The sequence below is a fragment of the Muscardinus avellanarius genome (assembly GCF_963383645.1).
Source record: "Muscardinus avellanarius genome assembly, chromosome: 11".
NCBI lineage: Eukaryota > Metazoa > Chordata > Mammalia > Rodentia > Gliridae > Muscardinus > Muscardinus avellanarius.
This window is the reverse complement of record NC_137797.1, coordinates 8,935,612-8,959,982: the sequence shown is the minus strand read 5'-3', so window position 1 is coordinate 8,959,982 and position 24,371 is coordinate 8,935,612. Positions and strand designations below refer to the sequence as shown.

General features: G+C 45.3%; 1 protein-coding gene across 3 annotated transcripts; it reads left to right on the top strand.

Annotated features, from left to right (window-relative positions):
• Positions 1-621: 621 nt before the first annotated feature.
• ADSL (adenylosuccinate lyase) lies at positions 622-20,196 on the top strand (the record flags this gene model as incomplete). 3 transcript variants are annotated; one of them, XM_080705289.1, is made up of 13 exons in its annotated part: positions 622-774; positions 3,441-3,644; positions 4,581-4,625; positions 7,033-7,112; positions 8,568-8,739; positions 8,914-8,960; positions 10,068-10,158; positions 11,207-11,276; positions 11,427-11,574; positions 13,559-13,649; positions 16,217-16,306; positions 17,552-17,728; positions 20,110-20,196. In XM_080705289.1, the coding sequence occupies 13 exons, from the start codon at positions 622-624 to the stop codon at positions 20,194-20,196; spliced, it is 1,455 nt and encodes a 484-aa protein (XP_080561415.1). The 3 variants fall into 3 exon arrangements, with proteins under 3 accessions (XP_080561415.1, XP_080561416.1, XP_080561417.1); XM_080705290.1 differs by lacking the exon at positions 4,581-4,625; XM_080705291.1 differs by lacking the exon at positions 17,552-17,728.
• Positions 20,197-24,371: the final 4,175 nt, after the last annotated feature.

The window sequence follows — 24,371 nt, the reverse complement described above, 5'->3', positions numbered from 1 at the left end:
AAAACAAGGACGTTTGTACAGAGAGTAACTACTTCAGTCAGATAGGAGGAATGCGTGAGGGCAGGAAAAAGATGAAAGCTATTCAGTGCAAAAGGAAAAATACCATAAAGATGCCCATGGGGAAGATGTCCCTGCATGACCGCCACCTTTATTAATGCTCTTTCTCTTTCTCTTTCTCTTTCTTTGTACTGAGAATTGAACCTACGGGTATTCTACCTCTGAACTATACTCTCAGGCCCTCTTTTCAAAAAACTGATCTGGGGGTTGAACCCAGGGATGTTTTACCTCTGAGCTACAGTCCCAGCTCTATTCTATATATTTTGAAATAAGATCTCAAGCCGTGCGTGGTGGCGCACGCTTGTAATCCCCGCGCTTGGGAGGCTGAGACAGGAGGATCGCGCAGGTTCGAAGCCAGCCTCAGCTACTGAGTGAGGCTCTCAGCAACTTAGTGAGACCCTGTTCCCCAATAAAATATAAAAATATAGGTCTGGGAGTGTAGCCCGGGACCCAGCGGAGGAAGCCCCGCCCTCGGGGAGGAAGTCCCGCCCACGCCGGCGGCAGGACTTCCGCCTCCGCGCGCGGCCTCCCGGACCCGGCGGCGGAGCGAGCGGTGCTCTCGCGATGGCGGCCGGAGGCGACTCCGGCGGGCCTGACCGCTACCGCTCGCCGCTGGCTTCCCGCTACGCCAGCCCTGAGATGTGCTTCGTCTTCAGCGACCGGTTCAAGTTCCGGACGTGGCGGCAGCTCTGGCTGTGGCTGGCGGAGGCCGAGCAGGTACCGGGCCGGGCTTGGGGCGCCGGGCTTCGCGTGCTGAGCGGCTGCGGCCCCGCGGGACCCGGCCGGAGGCGCGGGCGCCGCACCTGTTGCACTCAAGGGGCGGAGACGCCGAGGAGAAGCGCGAGGTGTCGCCCGGGGCGCTGGACCGGGCCGTTCCCGCCGGAGTGCGCCTCGCACACCCGGGGCTCGTTCACGTCCGCCTCGCCGGGAGGAAACCTCGCCGGGACCGCGGTGCTCGGCCTCGGCCGCGCAGCCGGCGGGAGCGGGAGCCGGCGCGGGTTTGGCAGCCTGGAACCCCAGGACTTGGGAGGCTGAGACAGGAGGATGGCAAGTTTAAGCTAGCGCGCTGACATACAGAGCGCTTGCTTATTTTTACTTTTATCTTTATTTCTTTTTCTTTTCTTTATTCTTTCTTTGTTTTGGAACTGGGGTTTGAACCCAGGGGTAGTCTACCTGATGTACATCCCTAACCCTTTTAGTTTTTTAGCAGGGTCACAGCAGTTTGCCGAGGGTCTCACTAATTTTGCCAAGGCTGGCAAAATTAAACCTGAGATCCTACTGTCTCAGCCTCCCAAGCACTGGAATTACAGGCCTGCAGTTACCACAGCAAGCCAGAGACCCTGCTTCAATTTTTTTTTTTTTTTTTTTAATGAGGATGCTGGTGTTGTGCCTAATGGTAGACACCACCCTTCAGTGGGAAAAAAATTGGACCTGAACCCCCCCCCCTCCCCCCAGTACTGGGAATGGAACCCAGGGGCAGTCTACCTCTGGGCTACACCCCCGGCCCTATTTTTTAATCCTTTTATTTATTTATTTATTTTTATTTATTTATTTATTTATTTTTGCAGTTCTGGGGATGGAACCCAGGGGGGTTTCTACTTCCGGGCTACACTCCTAGACCTATTTTAGGTCTCACTAAGTAGCTGAGGCTGGCTTCAATCTTGTGCGATTCACCCGTCTCAGCCTCCGAAATACTGGGATTACAAGCGTGCAACCACCACGCCCGGCTAGTCTTTTTTCATTTTGAAACAGGGTCTCACTGAATTGTGAAGGGTCTCACTAAGTAGTTGAGGCTGTCCGTGAACTGCGATCCTCTGGTCTCCAGCTCCCTAATGCTGGGATTACAAGCGTTTGCCACCATGCCCAGAGTGAACCTGAAATTTGAACCTGGGTTCAGGTCAGAGCTTGGTTTTCTTCAGTGCCTGTCAGAGAACCAACAGCACTAGAATCCATGTTTTATAGGCCACTGCTTCCACTTCCTGGACTTCACTTTGTCGCCGAGAAGGGAGTTTCCAAGTGTAGGGTTTATTAGGTATGATTTAAGGTTTCTCTTATACAAGCAGTGTGTACAGCCTCTCAGCCCTCAGGATTCAGAAGTAGCTTCAGAGGGGCCTTCCTAGAGGAGGTGAAAGAAACTGAAGGTGATCCAGAGAGCTGTAATGTTTCTTCTCAGGTTTCAAAGTGCCACCACAAGCATGGTGGCAGTGTCCTCGAAAAGGGCAGAGTAAAAAACAACCTGGTTAGTGAGTTCATAGGTCCTGGGACCTGGAATGCCCCCAGCAGTGAACTTTCATCCTGGATACCCACCCAGCCCCATAACATCAAGTGACATAGTAGAAGACACTTACATAGTGCATTTTATGTCCTAGATACTGTTTTATTTTTATTTACTTTTTATAATACTGGGAATTGATCCCAGAAAACCATACCTGGTTACCGAATTCTTAATTTTGGTTTCTCTGAGTAGGTCTGTCTAGGTCAAATGTAAAAGTGCCATGCTTTGGGTCTAAGGATTAAACAATAAAGGAAACAGTACTATACTCAGCCAGGTGTGGTGGTGTAGTCCTTTAATCCTAGCACCCAGGAGGATCCGGTGAGTGAGCACAAGAGTTCAGGATCAGCTTAGGCAACATAGTGAGACCCTGTCTCAAAAAAAAATCCATACACACACATACACAAAAGCAGCAATAACTCCCATGGAGTGTGTATTGTAGAGGGGAAGGGCAGGCTAATAATAAAAGTGTCATATGGTGATGAATGTTCTAAATAAAACCAGGCTAAAAGGATAGAGTAACACTGATGGGTATTTCATGGTGAAGTCCAGGAAGACCTCTCTGAGTAAATAAAAGTGAGCCCAGAGACTAAAACAGTGAGCTTAGCAGAGTATAGGGACAGAGAACAGTAAAGATCAGGATAACACTGGTTAATATGTTGGGTTTACTTAGAATATAATTTATGATTCACTTAAAGAGTTCTTCCACACAGCATCCCCACACACACTGTGCTTTGGGCTTGGTTGCCCCCTATTTTCTTTTTTCCTTTGTGTGTGTATATGTGTGTGTGTGTGGTACTGGAAAGTGAACCCAGAGGAATTGCACCTCTGAGCTATACCCCTAGCCCTGTTTTAATTTTAGTATTGAGAGTATTGAAATAGTGTCTCCTAGGTTGTAATCTCACTAAATTGTCGAGGCTACCCTTGAACCTGTGATCCTCCTGTCTCAGCCTCCCAAGTACTGGGATTATAGGCGTGTGCCACCATGCTGGGCTCCAATTTTAATTTTAAGAATTTGGAGGTAGGGCATAGATGTTTACATTTTTCTCAGAGTCAACTCAAAAAATTATGACACTCAGGTTGTTTGATTTTTATTCTGTCTATTCTGCAGACATTGGGTTTGCCTATCACAGATGAACAAATCCAAGAGATGAAATCAAATGTGGACAACATTGACTTCAAGATGGCAGCTGAGGAAGAGAAACGGTTACGACACGATGTGATGGCTCATGTGCATACTTTCGGCCACTGCTGTCCTAAGGCTGCAGGCATTATTCACCTTGGCGCCACCTCCTGCTACGTTGGAGACAATACAGTAAAAGCCCGCATTATTTATACTTGGGACTCAGTCTATAACACATAATATTTTAATTTTCCAAAGGACTCCAAAGGTTTTGTAACTTTGCTATAGCCTTTGAAAGAAAAGGATTGCATTATGCTTATTAAATGAAACCTTTAATTGGCAAAGTTGTCTTATATTCAGACATAGAAGAGTAGCAGCAAGCATTTTCTGAGAATTAACTAGGTATCAGGCCCTATTCTGAGCACTTGTATAAATTGCTTTATTCTTCACAAACACCATAAAAGGTGGATGCTATCATTTCCATCATTTCCATTTTTCTTTTCTTTCTTTTTTCTTTTTTTTGGCACTAGGAATTACCCCAGAGGAAACAGGGTCTCCCTACGTTGTGCAGGGCCTCAAAGCTGTGATCCTCCTGTCTCAGCCTCCCACGTACTAGCACTACAGGTGTGTGTCACCAAACCCGGCTTATCATTTCCTTTTTTACATAACCTTATTGAGTTAAAAAACTCACTAAAGTTTACCCCTTCTAAAGTGTAAAGAGTTGCTGGGCGTGGTGGCGCACGCTTGTAATCCCCATGCTTGGGAGGCGGAGACAGGAGGATCGCGCTGGGTCGAAGCCAGCTGCGCTGGCTTAAGAGACCCTGTTTCCAAAAATAAAAAAGTATAAAATAGGTCTGGGAGTGTAGCCCGGAGGTAGAAGGGCTTCCAGAAACCCCGGTACCACCATTAAAAAAAATAATAATAATAATAATAAAAATTATAATAAAGTGTAAAGATTTTAATGAGAAATCAGAAATGAATAATCTCTTAGCATCTTATGGTGTGTACATTAGGCTGTCAAAGGTGAAACGAGTGGACAGCTGTGAAATCAGCTGTGGTGGCCAAGAGGTGTTAGGTAATAGTACTGTTGACCCATTTGATATAAGACCATGGCCTTTTCCTTTGCAGGACCTGATTATTCTTAGAAATGCTTTTGACCTGCTTTTACCAAAGGTAAGAGTTTGAAAGAACTTTCCTGTCAGCTTTATTCCCTGTAACAGGAGATGGGCTAGAATTACAAGTAAACCAACATAATGTCAATCTTTATCGATTATCATTTTCTCAGATGAATGATCCTATGATCTGTAGAACTAGTTCTCTTTTTTTGTGTTAAAACACTGTAAGTGAAGGCCGGGCAGGGTGTAATGCCAGCATTTGGGAGGCAGAGATCTGAGGATCGCGGTTCACAGACAGCCTCAGCTACTTAGGGAGGCCCTTCGCAACTCAGTGAGACCCTGTTTCAAGAAATAAAAAGACTAAAAAATAGGGCCGGGGTGTAGCTCGGAGATAGAATGCCCCTGGCTTCCATCCCTAGTACCACCAAAAAAAAAAAAAAAAAAAACCCACTATAAGTGAATGCTTTTTATTTTTGTTTTCTTTGCAGTAATGGGGCTTGAACCCGTTATTCTTTATTTTGAAACAGGGTCTCACTAAGTACCTGAGGTTGTCCACGAACCACAATCCTCCTGTCTCAGCGTCCAAAGTACTGGGATTACAAGTGTGTACCACCACATCTGGCCAGTGAATGCTTTTGAAAGCATAGTCTTTTACAGGAAGGAAGTGTAGTCAGAGGCATTTTGTTGGAATAAGTATGTAAGGGCAATGTTGTTTTGTTTTTTTACAGTGTTCTTAAAATAGTTTGTGTCTTTTTTTTAGATTGTTAGATTGTCAACTCAGTTTTTTTCCTTTTTTTTTTTTTGCGGGTATGGGGATGGAACCCCCAGGGGCATTCGACCTCTGAGCTACAGCCCCTGCCCTATTTTTTATTCTTTATTTTGAAACCAGGTCTCACTGAGTTGCAAAGGGCCTCACTAAGTAGCTGAGGTTGTCCGCGAACCGCGATCCTCTGGTCTCAGTTTCCAGAATGCTGGGATTACAAGCGTGTGCCACCACACCGGCCTTCCTTCTCCTTTTTTCTTTCAGTGCTTGGGATCAAATTTGGGTCCTTAAGTCAGGCATGGTGGCACACACTTGTAATTCCAGCATTCAGGAGGCTTAGACAGGAGGATCAAGGTTCTCCCATAGCCTCAGCTACTTAGTGAGTCCCTTTGCAACTCAGTGAGACCCCGTTTCAAAATAAAGAATAAAAAATAGGACTGGGGTGTAGTTCAGAGGTAGAAAACCCCTGGGTTCCATCCCCAGTATCTCAAAAAAATTCAAGGCCTTGTATGTAAGCTAGTGCTCTACAACTGAACTAAGTCTACAGCTCTTTGTATTTTATTTTGAAACAGGTATAACTTAAATTGCCTATAACTAATTGCTTCAAATTTATGGTTCTCCTGCCTCAGCCTCCTGAGTCATGGGATTACAGGCATGTGTCATAATGCCTGACTTCAGCTCAGTTTTGTTTTGTTTTTATGGTACTACAGACTGAAGTAGATGAGGAATGGGGTGTGGAGTGTGGTCCCTTGACACTGAGTTACATCACTATCCCTCTTTTTATGTGGTACTGGGCATTGTACCCCAGCCTTTTTTTTTCTTTTTTTTACTTTGTTGTAGTGGGAATGGAACCTAGGGGCCTTCTACCTCTGGGGTACACTCCTCAGACCTATTTTTTATTTTATTTGAAAACAGGGTCTCACTAAATTGCCCAGGGACTCAATAAGTAGCAGAGGCTGGCTTCAAACTTGCGCGATCCTGTCTCAGCCTCCCAAGTTCTAGGATTGCAAGTGTGTGCTACCACACCTGACTTTTTCTTTTTTGAAACAGGGTTTCTTCATTAAGTTAAAAAGGGTCTTGCTAAGTTGTGGAGCTGGCCATGAACCTTTGAAGTTCCTGTCTCAGACTCCCAAGTATGGGATTTAGGTATACACCACCATGCTCTGCTCCCCAGCCCTTTTTTATTGTGAGACCACGTCTCACTAAATTGCTGAGGCTGGATCCTGCTTAAGCCTCCTGAGTAATTGGGATTACAGGCATGTGCCACTACACCTGGTTCATCTCAGGGTTTTTTTCTTTTTTCTTTTTGTGGTACTGGGGATGGAACCCAGGGGCATTCTACCTTCGAGTTACACCCTTAGCTCTATTTTTTATTCTTTATTTTGAAACAGGGTATCATTGAGTTGCAGAGGGCCTCACTAAGGCGCTGAGGTTATGAACAAACTGTGATCTTTCTGTCTCAGCCTCCCAAATGCTGGGATTACAAATGTGTGCCACCACGCCTGGCTTTCATCTCAGTTGTTGATTGTTGCTTATGTTCCCTGATCAGGGAATTTTTGGATACAAAGACGAAAAGATATGGATACTGCCTTTCGTGAACCCAGAGGTGTAATTTTATCTAAAATTGTCTAAAAGGTTAGTTCTGATTATGTAATGAACTTAACGTGAATTTACCCTCTTTCCATCACACGGTCTCTTGTAGCTTGCCAGAGTGATCTCTCGGTTTGCTGACTTTGCTAAAGAACGTGCCGATCTACCTACCTTAGGTTTCACACATTTCCAGTAAGTGACAAGGTTCTGGGTGAATTAACCTGATCTAAGTATCTATAGGCTACATTTAAAAGGGAGAAAAGGAGCCAGGCGTGGTGGCGCACACTTGTGATCCCAGCACTTGGGAGGCTGAGACAGGAGGGTCGCGGCCAGCCTCAGCTACTTAGTGAGGCCCTCCAAAACTCAGTGAGACCCTGTTTCCAAATAAAGAATAAAACATAGGGCTGGGGGTGTAGCTCAGAGGTAGAATGCCCCTGGGTTTAATCCACAGTAACTCACCCACACCCAAACACACACACACACCATACCCTAAAGAGCTATGAGCATAGTTCTTTATCAAGAGGCATTTTGGGCCAGGCATGTTGGCGTACACTTGTAATCCCAGCATTTGGGAGGCTGAGACAGGAGGATTGCAGTTTGCAGACAGCCTTAGCTACTTAGTGAGGCCCTTTGCAACTCAGTGAGACCCTGTTTCAAAATAAAGATAAAAAAATAGAGCTGGGGGTTTAGCTCAGAGGCAGAATGCCCCTGGGTTTCATCCCAGTATAGGAAAAAAAAAGGCATTTCGTGTGTGTGTGTGCGTGTGCGTGTGTGTGTGTGTGTGTGTGTGTGTGTGTGTGTGTGTCTGGGGATGGAACCCAGAGGCATTTGACCTCTGAGCTACACCCCCTGCCCAATATTTTATTCTTTATTTTGAAACAGGGCCTCACTAAGTAGCTGAGGCTGTTCGCAAACCGCGATCCTCCTGTCTCAGCCTCCCAAATGCTGGGATTACAAGTGTGAGCCACCACACCTGGCTAAGGGATTGCATTTTAGTCTGGGCATAGTAGTACATGCCTATAATCTCAGTACTTGGGGGACTAAGACCTTTTTAGCTCCTTGTTTTGTCTTTACTATTTTTTCCAGCTCTTACACTTGACTTCCTTTTTTTTTTTTTTTTTTTTTTTTCGGTAGTGGAGATGGAACCCATGGGCATTCTACCTCAGAGCTACAACCCCAGACCTATTTTTTATAAATTACAAAGAGCCTCAATCATTAAGTAGCTGAGGTTGACCGCAAACCTGGATTCTTCTGTCTCAGTCTCCCAAATGCTGGGATTACAAGGTTGTGCCACCACATCCAGCTTTTGATTTCCTTCTAAGAGGCTGTTAGAAGGACTGAAGAGCCGGCCATGGTGGTACATGTCTGTAATCCCAATACTTGGGAGGCTGAGGCAGGAGGATTGCAGGTTCAAAGTTAGCCTCAGAAACTTAGTGAGACTGTTGGCAACATAGCAGTACCCTGTTTAAAATAAAAAATAAAATGATTGGGGGCAGGGGTATAGCTGGGAGGTAGAACACCCCTAGGTCCAATCCCTAGCACCACAAAAAAAAAAAAAAAAAAAAAAACAGTAATAGCAGCAATGAAGGCTTCATGAAGTTAGGGCTTGATATGAGGCTTCTATACGTCTCTTTGGGTTATTCTCAGGCCTGCTCAGCTGACCACAGTTGGGAAACGTTGCTGTCTTTGGATTCAAGATCTGTGCATGGATCTCCAAAACTTGAAGCGTGTTCGGGATGACCTGCGCTTCCGGGGAGTGAAGGGTACCACTGGCACTCAAGCCAGCTTCCTGCAGCTCTTCGAGGGAGATCACCAGAAGGTATTCTGAAAGTAACCTGGGAGATGCACCAGCCTGAAAGTGGCAGCCCAAAAGACAAGGCTGGCCTCCAGGGTGGTAGGAGAGAATGGTCCTGGATGGGCCAAGGCCCAGGCAGGATGGCTGCATGAGGTACTCATACTGGATGTCCACAGGCGTATGTCTTTTCTCTCCAAGGTGGAGCAGCTGGATAAGATGGTGACAGAAAAGGCAGGATTTAAGAGGTAGGTACATGGGGGAAATGTTGGCTTCTTTAGTTAAGTTGATGGGCCTGTATTCAGTAAAATTGTAGATTTAACAGCAACTTTTATGACCTTTTGTTTTTCTATCTATTTCCTTTTATCTCTTGCCTGAGTTTTATTTTCCTATGGTCTAGATTCTTAGTGTGTGTGTGTGTGTGTGTGTGTGTGTGTGTGTGTGTGTGTGTGTGTTACTAAGGATTGAACTTGGGTGCTCTACCTCTGAGCTACATCCCCAGCCCTAGTTTATTTATTTATTTATATTTTATGGTACTGGGGTTTAAACCCCAGTAGGGCTCTGGGTTTCATCCCAGAGCCCTAGTTTGTTTATTTATTTATCTTTTACGGTACTGGGGATGAAACCCAGGGGCATTTGACTTCTGAGCTACATTCCCAGCCCAATTTTTTATTCTTTAATTTGAAACAGGGTCTCACTAAGTTGTGGAGGGCCTCACTAAGTAGCTGAACTCTGTCTGCGAACCCAGATCCTCCTGTCACAGGCTCCCAAATGCTGGGATTACAAGCGTGTGCCACCATGCCCGGATAGTTTGTTTGTTTGTTTACTTACTTACTTTTGAAATGATCTCACTAAGTTGCAGAGGATCTCACTGAGTTGCTGAGGCTAACTGCAAATCTACAATCCTCCTGTCTCGGCCACCCACATAATAGAATTACAAACATGTGCCACCATGCCCAGCTTATTTTTTATTTTGAAACAGGATCTTGCTAAGTTTTTAAGGATGTCCTTGAACCTACAATCTTCTTGTCTCAGATTATAAGTACTGGGATTATAGGCATGTGCTACTTACTACATCTGGCTTGGATTCTACTTTCTTATAACCTATCAGAAAAAGTTATTTACTTATTTTTGGTACTAGCTTTTAAAAGCTCAAGAACGCTCTACCACTAAGTATATCCCAGCTGTGTGTGGTGTGGTGTGGGGTGTGTGTGTGTGTGTGTTAGGACTCTAATTTGTCTAGACTTCCCATCCTCCTGCCTCAGCCTCCCAAGTTGCTGATATTCTAGGCATGTGCCACTGTGTCTGACTGTTTTGACATTTTAACAGAAATCCTCTTTCCTATGTATTTGTAGGGCTTTCATCATCACCGGGCAGACATACACACGAAAATTGGACATCGAGGTGCTCTCTGTGCTGTCTAGCTTGGGGGCGTCGGTGCACAAGGTGAGGGTGGCAGCTAGTGGGGGCAGGTGAGGGGAGTTTGGGACACCACAGCCGACTCAGACTTTCACCCAGTCTGTCTCTTAATTGTATATTGGTTTTAACAATTTGGGGCCTGTAAATGGAGCTTTAAATTAAGGCATGTCAAAGTGAAGACTAGTTTTAGCAATTGTGCATGTGTGTGATACTTGAAACAGGGTCTTACTTGCAAGGCTGAAACAAGGATCACAGATTTCAAGCCAGCCTTTGCAATTTAGTGAGGCTCTCAGCAATTTAGTGAGACTTTCCTAATCAAAAATAAAATAGGAAGGGGATATGGCTCATTAGGTAGAATGTCCTTGGGTTCAATCCTCATCATCACTTTATTTAAAAAAAAAAGGAGAAACAGGGTCTGGCTAGTTGAGATTATCTTCAAACCTGCAATCATCCCATCTTGCCCTCTCAAGTACCAGGATTAGAGATGTGTTCCACCATGCCCAGCTAGCTTTCTCTTTATTTTATTTATTATTATTATTATTATTTTTGCATTTATTTATTTATTTATTTATTGGTGGTACTGGAGTTCCTGGAAGCCTTCAACCTCCAGGCTACACTCCCAGACCTATTTTATATTTTTATTTGGAAACAGGGTCTCTTAAGCCAGCGAGGCTTGCTCCGAACCTGCGCGATCCTCCTGTCTCCGCCTCCCAAGCGCGGGGATTACAAGCCTGCGCCACCACCCCAGCTAGCTTTCTCTTTAAAGTTATTTCAAGGACTGCAGAAGGCTAGCCCTGTTGAGGGGTATACTAAAAGTACTCTTGATGTTGCCATGAGATCTTAGTTGGTGCTTCACAAACATTTTGATCCTCCTTGGATTTGTCATTGTGGCTCTTGAGGAACAGAGGGAAGGCTGAGTGAGATACTCTCCAGGAGCTCTTGGGCAGTGTTCTGGTGTGCAGCTCAGTAGCAGCACACCTGAAGAACTTGTCTCCTCTGCCAGCCTTCTCCCAGCTCCCAAGCTCTCCTGCCTTGCAAGCGTCTAAGATGATACCCCTTCCCTTTTGTTGCCCAGATTTGCACCGACATACGCCTCCTGGCAAACCTCAAGGAGATGGAGGAGCCCTTTGAAGAGCAGCAGATTGGTGAGTGTTAGGTGGCGACCTGGGAGCGCTGCAGGCTGCTGCAGAGGCATGTAGGTATGTGCTGAGCGTTTGCTCAGTGGTGTGCCCGTGCACTCCGCCCTCTGAAGTCTGTCTGTCTGTCTTTGCATCTTGTCCTCTTAACATGGGCAGGCTCAAGTGCGATGCCATACAAGCGGAACCCCATGCGCTCGGAACGCTGCTGCAGCCTTGCCCGTCACCTGATGACCCTCATCATGGATCCACTGCAGACAGCTTCTGTGCAGTGGTTTGAACGCACCCTGGATGATAGTGCCAACCGGTTAGTGAACAGGGATGTCACAGATGTCATGTTGGGAGGAGGACTAAAAGATGGGTCTGGAAGTCGAAGGACATACTGAGCTGGTTGTGGTGGTGCACATTTGTCATCCCAGCCACTCAGGAGGCTGAGGCAGTAGAATCACGAGTTTGAGGCCAGACTGGGCAACTTAGGGAGACCTGTCTCAAAAATTTTTGAGTGTGCTGGGGATATAGCCCAGTGGTAGAGTACTTGTCAAGTATGAGTGAGACCCTGAGTTCTACCTCCACCCAGTACCTCCCCAAAACAACAATAACAAAAGATGTATTTGAACATTTCTGCATTCTCTCAGTGTCCATTAGATGCCTGAAGTTTAACAGAAAATCAAAAATTTAAAGAGTGGCCTGGGGGCCTCAGAGGTAAAGCATTTGCCCGGCCTGTGTTAGGCTTTGAGTTTGATCACGAGCACTGCAAAAACGGAAAGCACATTAGGGACAACGTGAGCTGGGTGTGATGGGACGAGCCTGTTGTCTAGGTATTTAGGAGGCTGAGGCAAGAGGGTTGTTAGGGATTTGAGGACAGTCTGGGTGACAAGGAGACCCCATCTCAACACACAAAGCGGTGGTACGTGTTAATGGTCAAAGTATACAGGGTCCTGTGGGAACAAAGTGGAGGGAATGGTGTTGGAGGAGTCGGAAAGCTTCAGGCATTTAAAGACAAGGCAAGCCAGGGGTGGTGGTGCACACGTGTAATTCCAGCATTCTCGAGGCTGAGCCGGGAGGATCGCGGTTCACGGACAGCCTCAGCTACTACTTAGTGAGGCCCTTTGCAACTCAGTGAGTTTCAAAATAAAGAATAAAAAACGGGCTGGGAGTATAGTTCGAGGGTAAAATGCCCCTGGTTTCCATCCCCAGCACTGCAACAACAACAACAACAAATGTGTTGAATCCATGGATGCTAAACCCTTGGATACGTAGGGCCTACTGTAGTCTTTAGCAGAGTGTGACCTAATTTTATTTGCCCAGCTTTCTAGAGTTGGAGAACCAGCTGTGAGGAGTCCTGGATCCAAGCAGTACATGTTAGACTACCTTTTTTTTTTTTTTTTGTACTGTGAATTGTGACTTGAACCCAGGGTGTTCTACCACAGAACCACAACCCTATTTAATTTAATAATTTATTCATTTTATTTGATACTGGGGATTGAACCCAGGGGCATTCTACCTCTGAACTATACCCCCAGCCCTATTTTTTATTCCTTCTTTTGAAAATGGTCTCACGAAGTTTCAGAAGGCCTCACTAAGTAGTTGAGACTGGCCATGAACCTGACATTCTCCTGTCTCAGCCTCCCAAGTACTGGGATTACAAGTATGTGACACTATGGCTCAATTTTATTTTTTATTTTGCGACAGGGTCTCTAAGTTGCCCAGGCTGGCCTCAAACCTAGGAGGCTACTTGAAAAGTCCAAGCCCACATTGGCCTGATGGTCACATAAATGGAGAGGGAAAATATAGATAGTCAGAGGCAGCAGGTGCAGTGGCCTATTCCTGTAGTCCCAGCTGCTCAGGAGGCTGAGGTGGGAAGTTCACTGGCCCTCAAGTTTGGAACCTGTCTGTGCAACATATTAGACTCCTCAAAAAGAAGTCGTGAGCAGACTGGCTTACTCTGGTGGCTGATTTGGGTTAGTAAAAAGGACTCGGTGACATTTATTGCAGCAGGACCTCCATGAAAGAGGAGGTTTGCACCTCGAGCGGGGAGTGAAGAAGTGGCTTAGTACACTTGGGCTTTGAGGTCTCCGTGGGTGAGCCAGGAGGAGCTCTTAGATAGGGAGATCTGTTTCGTGGTGAGTTGTCTGGAGGACTGGGGTAGGTAAAGACACAGGACTGAAGGAAATTGTCCAAAGAGGACAGATGGCATGAGAAGTCCAGGGGGTAGCTTCTGGGTCAGACCTGCATTTCTCTGAAATTGTTATTTGTTTAAAGAGTTAACCAAATGGCTGTTTGTTTTGTAGACGTATCTGTTTGGCGGAGGCATTTCTCACTGCAGACACTATATTGAATACACTGCAAAATATTTCTGAAGGATTGGTGGTGTACCCCAAAGTAAGAGACCGCTATTAAAAAGTAAAGTATTTGGAATACAGGAAATAGAGTGTTCTGGCACGAGTATATTGGGGGGTGTATTCTGGTCCGCAGGGAATTTCTTCTATCTGATGCTCAGTCTTTTTTTTTTTTTTTTTTTGCGGGTCTGGGAATGGAACACAGGGGCATTTGACCTCCGAGCTACACCCCCTGCCCTATTTTTTAGTCTTTATTTTGAAACGGGGTCTCACTGAGTTGCAGAGGGCTTCACTAAGTAGCTGAGGCTGTCCGCGAACCGTGATCCTCAGGTCTCAGCCTCCCGAATGCTGGGGTTACAAGCGTGCGCCACCACGCCCGGCTTATCTGATGCTCATTCTTAAGGCCATGGCATAAGCTCTTGGGAGCTAGCTCTGTGGAATCAGATACTTTTCTAAAACAAGGAAAAACAGTAGTTTAAACTACCAGTCCTGCACCGTGTCATCTATGTATGTGTAATCCCAGTACTTGGGAGGCTGCGACAGGAGCATTCCAAGTTCAGAGCCAGCCTGGGCAACTTAGGAAGATTCTGTCTCAAAACAAAATGGACTGAGGGTATAGCTCAGTGGTAGAGCACCTCTGGGTCCAATCCCAAGTACCACATACACACCAAGGAACTGTGAACATGCATAGGTAGCTTTGGTGTGGCTAGGCAGAATAGGAGGCTCCTTTTGCAGTTTTAAATGCTTGAGGCAGAGTTGCAGTCCATCTTATGAAATCTGACAAACTGGGAATTGTTCCTATAAAGCAGCTTCTAAAGATTTACTTCACACTAATCCTACCGAGTGTGGTGGCGCACGCTTGTAATCCCAGCATTTGGGAGGCTGAGACCAGAGGATCGTGGTTCGCGCACAGCCTCAGTAATTAGCGAGGCCCTCTGCAATTTAGTGAGACCTTGTTTCAAAAATAAAAAGACTAGCCAGGCGTGGTGGCGCACGCTTGTAATCCCCGCGCTTGGGAGGCAGAGACAGGAGGATCGCGCTGGTTCGAAGCCAGCCGCGCTGGCTTAAGAGACCCTGTTTCCAAATAAAAATATAAAATAGATCTGGGAGTGTAGCCCAGAGATAGAAGGTTTCCAGGAACCCCAGTACCACCAAAATAAATAAACAAATAAAATAAAATGAGATGAAAAGGCTAAAAGATAGGGCTGGAGGTGTAGCTTGAAGGTACAGTGCCCCTGGTTTCCATCCCCAGTACCACAAAAACAAAAAAACAAAACAAAAAAATGTCCTGCCAGGAATGTGGTGCAAGCCTATAATCCCAGTACTTGGGAGGCTGAGACAGGAGGAGTGAGGTTTCAAGGACACCCTCAGCAAGTAGTGAGACTCAACAACCTAGCAATACCCTGTTCAAAACAAAGAGTAAAAAGGGCAGGGGGTGTAACTTGTAGAACACCCCTGGGTTTGATTCCCCACCATCACACACATTGCAACTTTTTTTTTTAAAAGGGCTACTTTAGCCCTTTTTTATTTTGTAATTTGAAACAGTATCTTGCTAAGTTTCTGAGGATCTCACTAAATTGCTGAAGTTGGCCTCAAACCTGTGATCCTTCTACTTCAACCTTCAAGTTACTGGTGTTACAGGCATGTACCATCATGCCCAGCTAATTTTATTTTATTTTATTAATTAATTAATTAATTAATTAATTAATTTTGGTGGTACTGGGGATGGAACCCTTCTCCAGGCTACACTCAGACCTATTTTATATTTTTATTGGGAAACAGGGTTCTTAAGCCAGCAAGGCTGGCTTTGAACCTGCGTGATCCTCCTGTCTCCGCCTCCCAAGCGCAGGGATTACAAGTGTGCACCACCACACCCGGCCTTAAATTTTATTTTGCAGTACTGGGGATTGAGTTTAGGGGCATTCTACCTCCAAGCTAAACCTCTAGTCCTATTTTTTATTCTTTATTTTGAAACAGCATCTCACTAAGTGGCTGAGGGTAGCTACGAACCTCCCATCTCAGCCTCCCAGGTACTGGATTACATGCATATGCCACTACACCCGACTTAATTTTCTTTTTAAAATAAAAATAGATGTGCGTGGTGTACACACCTGTAATCCCAGCTACTTGGGAGGCTAAGGCAGGAGAATCTAAAGTTTGAGGCTAGTCTGAGCAACTTAGCAAGACCCTATTTCAAGATAAAGAAATACAGCCGGGCGTGGTGGCGCACGCTTGTAATCCCAGCGCTTGGGAGGCTGAGACAGGAGGATCGCACAGGTTCTAAGCCAGCCTTAGCTACTTAGTGAGGCTCTCAGCAACCTAGTGAGACCTTGTTTCCAAATAAAGTAAAAAATAGGTCTGGAGGTGTAGCCCAGAGGTAGAAAGCCCAAGGGTTCCATCCCCAGCACCACAAACAAACAAACAAAAAACTCAAAACACATCATTGAGTTAAAAAAGAAAACTGAAAAATACAGTACAGAGTCTAACAGCTCATTATCCTCTGTTTGTACAGTAATTGTAGTTCACATTCCTGCTTCATACTTTGCCCCACACAGTAGCTGTCCTGCTGGACACGAGGCGTCTGTCTTTGCCATTTGCTTTTTCTTCTAGGTCATCGAACGGCGCATTCGGCAGGAGCTGCCTTTCATGGCCACAGAGAACATTATCATGGCCATGGTCAAAGCTGGGGGAAGCCGCCAGGTATGTAGCCTCTTGCATTCCTGAAAAAATTAAGACTACATCTTTAGTCCTACTCTCTTTCACCAAAGAACAGGAAAAGGAACGAATATTCTTCTTACTTTCATTCATAGTATTGCCACTCAGCAGTGACTGTATTCCGTCATCTCTGAAAACAGATCATGTTGTACTCAGTTTATTAAAAATGAATCATTTAAGCTGGTGTGGTGTGACTCACCCATAATACCAGTACCGAGGAGGCCAAGACAAGAGGATCCCAGACTCAAGATCATCCTGGGCAACCTACGAGTGACCCTGCTTCGAAAAAAATAAATAAAAAGGGCTGGGAATGTGACTCAGTGATAGAGTCCCCTAGCTTTAGTTCCTTGTACCACACACAAAGGAAATCACTTCATCACCTATAGCAAAAGACCAGCCTCGTGAAGGAATCAGGTCTGTTTCCAGAGGAACTGATAGAAAGTTAGCGCGAAGCCAAGTCGATGGCTCCTGACACACTGGAGAAGAGGACCTCCCACCTCCAGGCCTTCCTAAGATGTGTGCAGAGAGCCAAGATTTTTTTTCCACCAGTACTGGGGATTGAACTTGGACCTTCTACCCTGGAGCTATACCCCAATTCTTTTTATGTTCTTGGTACTGGGGAAACCTAGGGATATTCTATGTTCATGCTACACTTCCTGCTCATTTTATTTTTTATTTTGAAACAGGATCTTGCTAAGTTACTGAGCAAGGCCTAGAACCTGTGATCCTCATGATTATGGCCTCTCAAGTAATGGGATTACAGGCGTGCACCACCACACCAGCTTCTGTTTTTCATTTTGAAACAGTCTCACTAAGTTGCTAGGGGTGTCCAAGAACCTGCCCTGTCATCCTCCTATCTCATTCTCCAAGTACTGAGATTACTGGGGTATATCAGTAATCTCACACCCAGCTGAGAGGTTGTTTGTTTATTTGTTTGTTTTTGTGGTACTGGGGATGGAACCCAGGGGCATTCTACCTCTGAACTACACCCCTAGCCCTATTATTTATTTATTTATTTTGAAACAGGGTCTCACTGAGTTGCAGAGGGCCTTACCAAGTAGTTGAGGCTGTCTGCGAAACGTGATCCTCCTCTCTCAGCCTCCCTCCCAGAGAGTTGGTTTTGTACGGTAATCAGCTTGAGGGGAACCACCTCAGCCTGGAGGGGTTTGGTTATGAAGGGCATAGAAATGCCCTGTTAATGGTGAACTCATACTGCCTCACTCTTCCCAGGATTGCCATGAGAAAATTCGAGTGCTTTCCCAGCAAGCAGCGGCGGTCGTTAAGCAGGAAGGAGGTGACAATGACCTCATAGAACGCATCCGGGCTGATGCCTACTTCAGTCCCATCCACTCCCAGTTGGAGCACTTGCTGGACCCTTCTTCCTTCACTGGCCGTGCACCTCAGCAGGTGAGCATGTGTCAGAATGCTTCTGAGGAGTCTTCCTGGGGCCTCTTACACTGCTGGGTTGTAGAGCGTAGGATACTGCCTTCAATGTTTCTCCTTTGTGGGAAGTATGGAATAGGGCTAGATAGAAAGAAATACAAGTCGATTGCTTACTAAAATGTGAAGATGTGGCTGCTTTGAGTTACCTTTTGTATTTCCTCCGGATTCTTAGAATTCTCTTGCTCTCACAGGAGTTAAGTAAAGATTGAAATGCCTAGCATAGTGCTTGCTGCATGGCAGGCACACAACAAAATGTTTTATCATTTTCTCTTAGCCTTTTGGAAAAGACTAAGAGTTAATTTGAAAACTTACGGAGTTGGTGGCTGGGCATGGTGCTTGTAATCTCTGCGCTTGGGAAGCTGAGACAGGAGGATCATGCAAGTTTGAAGCCAGCCTCAGCTACTGAGTGAGGCTCTCAGCAACTTAGTGAGACCCTGTTTCCAAATAAAATATAAAATAGGTCTGGGAGTATAGCCCGGAGGTTAGAAAACCCCTGGGTTCCATCCCTAGTACCACAGACACAAAAAAAAACAACCAAAAAACAAAAAAACAACTTACTGCGCTGGGCACAATGGCAAATACCTGTAATCTTATTATTTGGGAGGCTGAGACAGGATGATCACAAGTTTCAGGCTAGCCTCAGCAATTTCATAAGACCTTGTCTCAAAATAAAAAGGAGTAGGGATGTAGCTCAGTAGTAATATGCCCTTGGGTTCAATCTCTAGTGCTACATATAAAACACAACACCTTTTACTAGTATATAGGCACTTGGTTTGTGTTCAATCAAATACCATATTTAATTCTTTTTTTTTGGGGGGGGGTGGTAGTGGTACTGGGAATGGAACCCAGGGGCATTCTACCTCTGGGCTACACCCCCAGCCCTATTTTGTATTCTTTATTTTGAAACAGGGTCTCCCTGAGTTACAAAGGGCCTTACTAAGTAGCTGATGCTGTCTGCGAACTGTGGTCCTCCTATCTCAGCCTCCCAAATGCTGTGATAGCAAGCATGCACCACCATGCTCGGTTCATGTGTTTAATTCTGAGAATTCTATTCTAATGAGTAGATAATTCTTGCATGTGAGGAGTTCAGAACTTAGTGGTGAGAGCTGGGGATGTATCTTTACCTAGCATGCATGGAGCCCACAGTTCAATCTCCAACCTCACCATTTATTGCTAAAAACGTATAAATAGGTTATTATAATACCAAGGAGTACATGTAGGGATTGAGTAAGCACATGTTTGGGAGATCACAAAGGGGAAGACATCCCTTTCAAGGCAGAGTGTAGTAGAAGTTAGGAAAGGTTCCGTGGAAGGCATGTCTGAGCTGGTGAATGTTGGTAAGGGACACCAGGCTTAGAGGAGATGGCTAGGAGAGACCTCTAACATATGAAAGCAACTGCAAATTGTGTGTTGCTGAAGTAGCAAGTGCCCCGGAAGTAGTTACCAAATTTGAAACAAGATGGGTATTTTCATCTGTATTCATATTACTGAGGTGTTGTGTTAGAGTTAGATTGGAAAAGACTTAAAATTGGAATCAGGGAGACTTGTAAGGAGGCCCCTGCAAATAGCTAAGCAATAGGTGATGAGGGCTTTGAGCCATCATGGTAGACCTGGACAAGGGACCAAGAGGATGGTAATCACTTGGGAACAGGTTGAATGGGGCTGGGGAGGAGGAAGGAGGAATCCAGGGTGACTTTTCTCCTGGGCACTGGGTGGAAATGATGAGACCAACTTGAGAGAACACAGTGTGGGCCAGGCCTGGGATGGATGTCTGTGTGGGCATGTTGGGTTGAGTCACCTGTGGCTGGGGAGAGTTTTTTTTTGTATTGGGGATTGAACTCGGGCATACTACCTCTAAGCTACATGCCAGCCCTTTTTATTTATTTATTTATTGCAGTACTGGGGATGGAACCCAGGGGCATTGTACCTTCAAGCTACACCCCCAGCCCTATTTTTAGTCTTTATTTTGAAACAGGGCCTCACTGAGTTGCGAAGGGCTTAAGTAGCTGAGGCTGCTCATGAACTGCGATCCTCCAGTCTCAGACTCCCAAATGCTGGGATTACAAACGTGTGCCACCGTTATTTTTTATTTTGAATGACAGTCTCACTAAGTTGTTGAGGCTGGACTCAAACCTGCAACCCTTCAGTCTTGGCCTCACAAGTATTGGAATTGTAGGTGTGCACCACTGTTTTCAGTTTAGGGAGAGAATTGTTACAGGTAGTTAAGGAAAGATGCTCAGTATTGGAGTGAAACTTTACCTAATTAGGTCTCAGTGAGATCAACTGGTGCTTTAAAGAATATTGGTATTTCCTTTTGTCTGACACATTGCTCTCCTCTTTGGCAGGTCCAGAGATTCCTGGAAGAGGAGGTATATCCCATGTTAAAACCATATGAAAGTGTGATGACGGTGAAAGCGGAGTTGTGTCTGTAGAGCTAGAAGACAGTTAAATGAAGAAGCACTGATGATCCTGTAACCTTATTAAAGCTGGGCATGAAGCTGATGCTCCTGGAGGTCCCATTTGGCCCGAGAATTGTTGCTGTGCTTTCCCTGTTTGCACTCCTCTTGGGGGCAGCAGGCGCGGCCTCCAAGTGCAGGAGGACTCTGCATGTGTGGACCTGATCATGCTACGGAAATACTCCACAAGCCACTGCATCATCAGTGCCAAGGTCGTGGTCTACCAAGGCCACAGGCAGGTTTAATGGCCTTGGGCCATTCTCAGGGTGGTAGAGCCCAGGTGGACAGCAGCAACTCAGAGAGAACTGGATGTAGAACATTTGTCATAAGTAAAAGGTGGCGTATGTGGGAGGTGGGTACAGGAGGATCACAGGGTTGAGGCCAGCTTCAGCAACTTAGCTAGACACCGTGTCAGTAAAAACTAAAGCTGACATTTGGGAGGCTGAGGCAGGAGGATCATGGTTTACGGACAGCCTCAGCTACTTACTGAGGCCCTGTGCAAATCAGACCCTGTTTCAAAATAAAGAATTAAACAAAAAACATAGGGCTGGGGTGTAGCTTGGAGGTAGAATGCTCCTGGGTTCCATCCTCAGTACTAGGGGAAAAAAAATACCTAAAGCTGAGTGTGGTGGCACACACTTCCAAGTCCAGTATTTGGGAAGCTGAGACAGGATCACAGGTACGTGGCCAGCCTCAGCTACTTAGTGAGGCCCTTCACAACTTAGTGAGACCCCTGTTTCAAAATAAAGAATAAAAAATAGAGCTGGGGGCGGGTGGTAACTCAGAGGTAGAATGTCCCTGGGTTCAATCCTTAGTACTATTAAATAAATAAAGCTGTGCCTGTAGCTTGGCGGTAGAATGCCCCTGGGTTCAGTCTCCCATACCAAAAAAGAAAAGTTATAAAAAAAAAAAGCTGGGGTTATACCTTAATAACAGATGGACTTTGGCTCAATCCTTAGTACCAAAGAATTATTATTATTTCTGTGTATGTGTGTGGTACTGGGGAAGGAACCCAGGGGCCTTCTACCTCTGGGCTACACTCCCAGATCTATTTTATATTTTGTTTGGAAACAGGGTCTCTCTAAGTTACTGAGAGCCTCACTTAGTAGCTGAGGCTGGTTTCGATTCTCCTGTTTCAGCCTCCCAAGTACTGGAATTACAGACGTGTGCCACCAGTCCTGGCTCCAAAAGTTTTTTTAATTTAATTAAAAATTACTGGGAAACACCTATGTGAATTTGTTCCATGCTTCTTTGTCCCCGTATGATCATTTTATTGTGAATGGCTGACTAGGGTGGGATGCATACCTAATTAGCTAAATTGCAAACTGTGAAGTGTGTTGCAAAACCATCTTTGACTTGAAACAAATATATTATCCAATTTTTAAGAAAACCAGAATTGTTACCTCAGATTTTTATGTTTTCTTCTATCCTTGGTGCGTTATTTCTTTAGAGTTAATACAGAGAGAGTGCACTGTAATTGCCTCTGTGTTTTGCAGTACTGGGGTAGAATCCAGGGGCATGCTATCGCTGAGCTAAGTCTGTGTGTGTTGTTGGGGATTGAACCCAGGGGCATTCCACCTCTGAACTATAGCCCCAACCCTATTTTGTGTTTTATTTGGAAACAGGGTCTAATCAAGTTGCTGAGGCTGGCTTTAAACCCATGATCTTCCTGTGTCAGCCTCCTAAGTACTAGGATAACAGGTGTATGCCAACACACCCAGCCATCTCTAGCCTCTTAAGTTTTTTTCATTTATTTATTTTTTTGCTTAATATTGGGGATTGAACCCAGAAGTGCTCTACCTCTGAGCTATACCCCCAGCCCTATTTTTATTTTTTTGAAATGGGTTCTTACTATGTTGCTGAGGGTTTCATTAAATTGCTGAAGCTGGCTTTGCACCTGGGATTTTCCTGTCTCAGCCTTTCAAGTACTGGGAGTGTAGGCACAGGCTACCATGCCTGTTTGATAAAAGCTTTGTTTAAGCTGGGCTTGGTGGCGCATGTTTGTAATCCCAATACTTGGGAGGCTGAGATGGGAGAATTTCAGGTTCAAAGCCAGCCTCAGCTACTTAGGCTCTCAGCAGCTTAGTGAGACCCTGTTTACAAATAAATAAAATAGGTCTGGGTTTAGGTCAGAGGTAGAAGACCCTGGGTTCCATCACCAGTACCACCAAAAGAAAATAAAAAGAGCTTTATCAGGCTCACAGATGACACAAGACTAAGAGAATTCACCAGTACATTTGTGTGCTAAATAACTGATTCCATCTGACAAAGGACTTAGTTGAGCCAGGACTCGGGACAGTTTGGGGACTTACTACTGCTGGTGCTGTACTGTTCAGAAACTATTCAGTTCTGAACACTCAGTATAAAGGATAGACTAGAGAGTCAAGATCCAAAGAAGCCCGTGCATGAGAAGTGAAGAAAGAATCTTAGGACTCTATCCTGTACAGGACAGACTTGTTAACACTTCAGATATTGCCACACATATCGTCACATGGCTGTAATACCAGCAGCTCTGGAGGCTGAGGCAAGAGGACCTCAAGTTCAAGGGCAGCCTGGGCAACTTGGTGAGGCTGACTCAAAACAACTTTTATTTTTTAAACTGGGGATTGAACCCAGAGGCATTCTATTTACACCCCGAGTCTGGTTTTCTCATTTGGAAATGGTCTGGCTAGGTTGATGTGAGTCTGACTACTTGCTGAGGCTGTCCTCCCACCTGTGTATCACCAAGTACAGGCTTATGCCACCACACCCGGCTCCTGACCCAAAATTTATTTGTATTTATTTTTTATATTTTTATTTTTTTTTTTTCGATACTGGGGATGGAACCCAGGGGCATTCTACCTCTGAGCTACTCCCCCAGCCCTATTTTTAAAAAATTATTCTTCATTTTGAAACAGGGTCTCACTGAGTTACACAGGGCCTCACTAAGTAGCTGAGGCTGTCTGCAAACCACGATCCTCCTGTCTCAGCCTCCCGAATGCTGGGATTACAAGTGTGCACCACCACTGGGTTCCCTGGGTTCCATCCCCAGTACCTCAAAAAATAAATAAATACATAAATAAATACATAAAATAAATAAAAAGAGCTGGGGTATAGGTCAGAAGTAGAATGCCTCTGGCTTCAGTCTCCAGTACCCCCCCCCCCCACACACACACACAGAGTGACTTGACCATGCACTACCACAAAAGATTGAACTGAGATCAGTACCTATTGTTAACGGTCTGGGACTGATTTCAGTGCAGACGTCGGAGCAGCTGACTGTGACCTCGTACAGCTCCGGGTGAGTCCGAAGCTAGAAGACCGCCTAATTGTCAGGAATGTTGGAGGGGTGATTCTTCTCCAGTGTCTCATCAAAAGTAGCCAGGAAGAAAGAGCTCCATCTAGTGGAAAAGGAGCCGCAGAGGGCAATCCATTCAGCCAGGCTTACCTACAGCACCACACAGCAATCACGCCGCGAGCAGAGCCATGTGCTCGGCCCTTCCATAAAATGCATTAATGCACCTAACCTATTGACAGAGCCACTCCCTGAATTATTCCTCTTGTAAAACTCTAGGGTGTTGTAACTATTAGATCTAACTTTAGGAAACGTAAGTCAGGCTCTGGTTCAGTGTATTTTTCTGGTGTGGGTTTCCCTAGAAAGCAGCAGCTATCAGTATATCTGAAATCTGAGAATTTATGTTAAATGCTAGACACAAGGGATATCAGATATGGGTTTTAATTATAATTTCCTCAGAAAATCAGGAAACAAGGTAACAGTGTTGTGCAATTCTGGTACACTTCTGATCTCTGGGCACTATAGTGGCTTGGCATATGTTTCTTCCTTGGCTCTGAAGGGGTAGACTCATGAGCGTCTCTTTCCTCTTTCGCTCTCTTGTGTGTTACTGGGGATTGTACCCAGGGCCTCAGGTCCTTGGCAACTGCACTACCACCTGAGCTACATACCCAGGTCTTTTATAAATTTTACTGTTTTGTGGTACTAAGGATTGAACCCAGGGGCAGTTTACCTTTATTTTTATTTTTAAGCAGGGTCTCACTAGGCTGATGAGAATCTTAGTACTTGCTGAAGCTGCCCTAAAACCTACAATCTTCCTGCCTCAGCCTCCAAGTATTGGGATTAGACCTGACTTCTTTTGTTGTTGTTGTTGTTATTT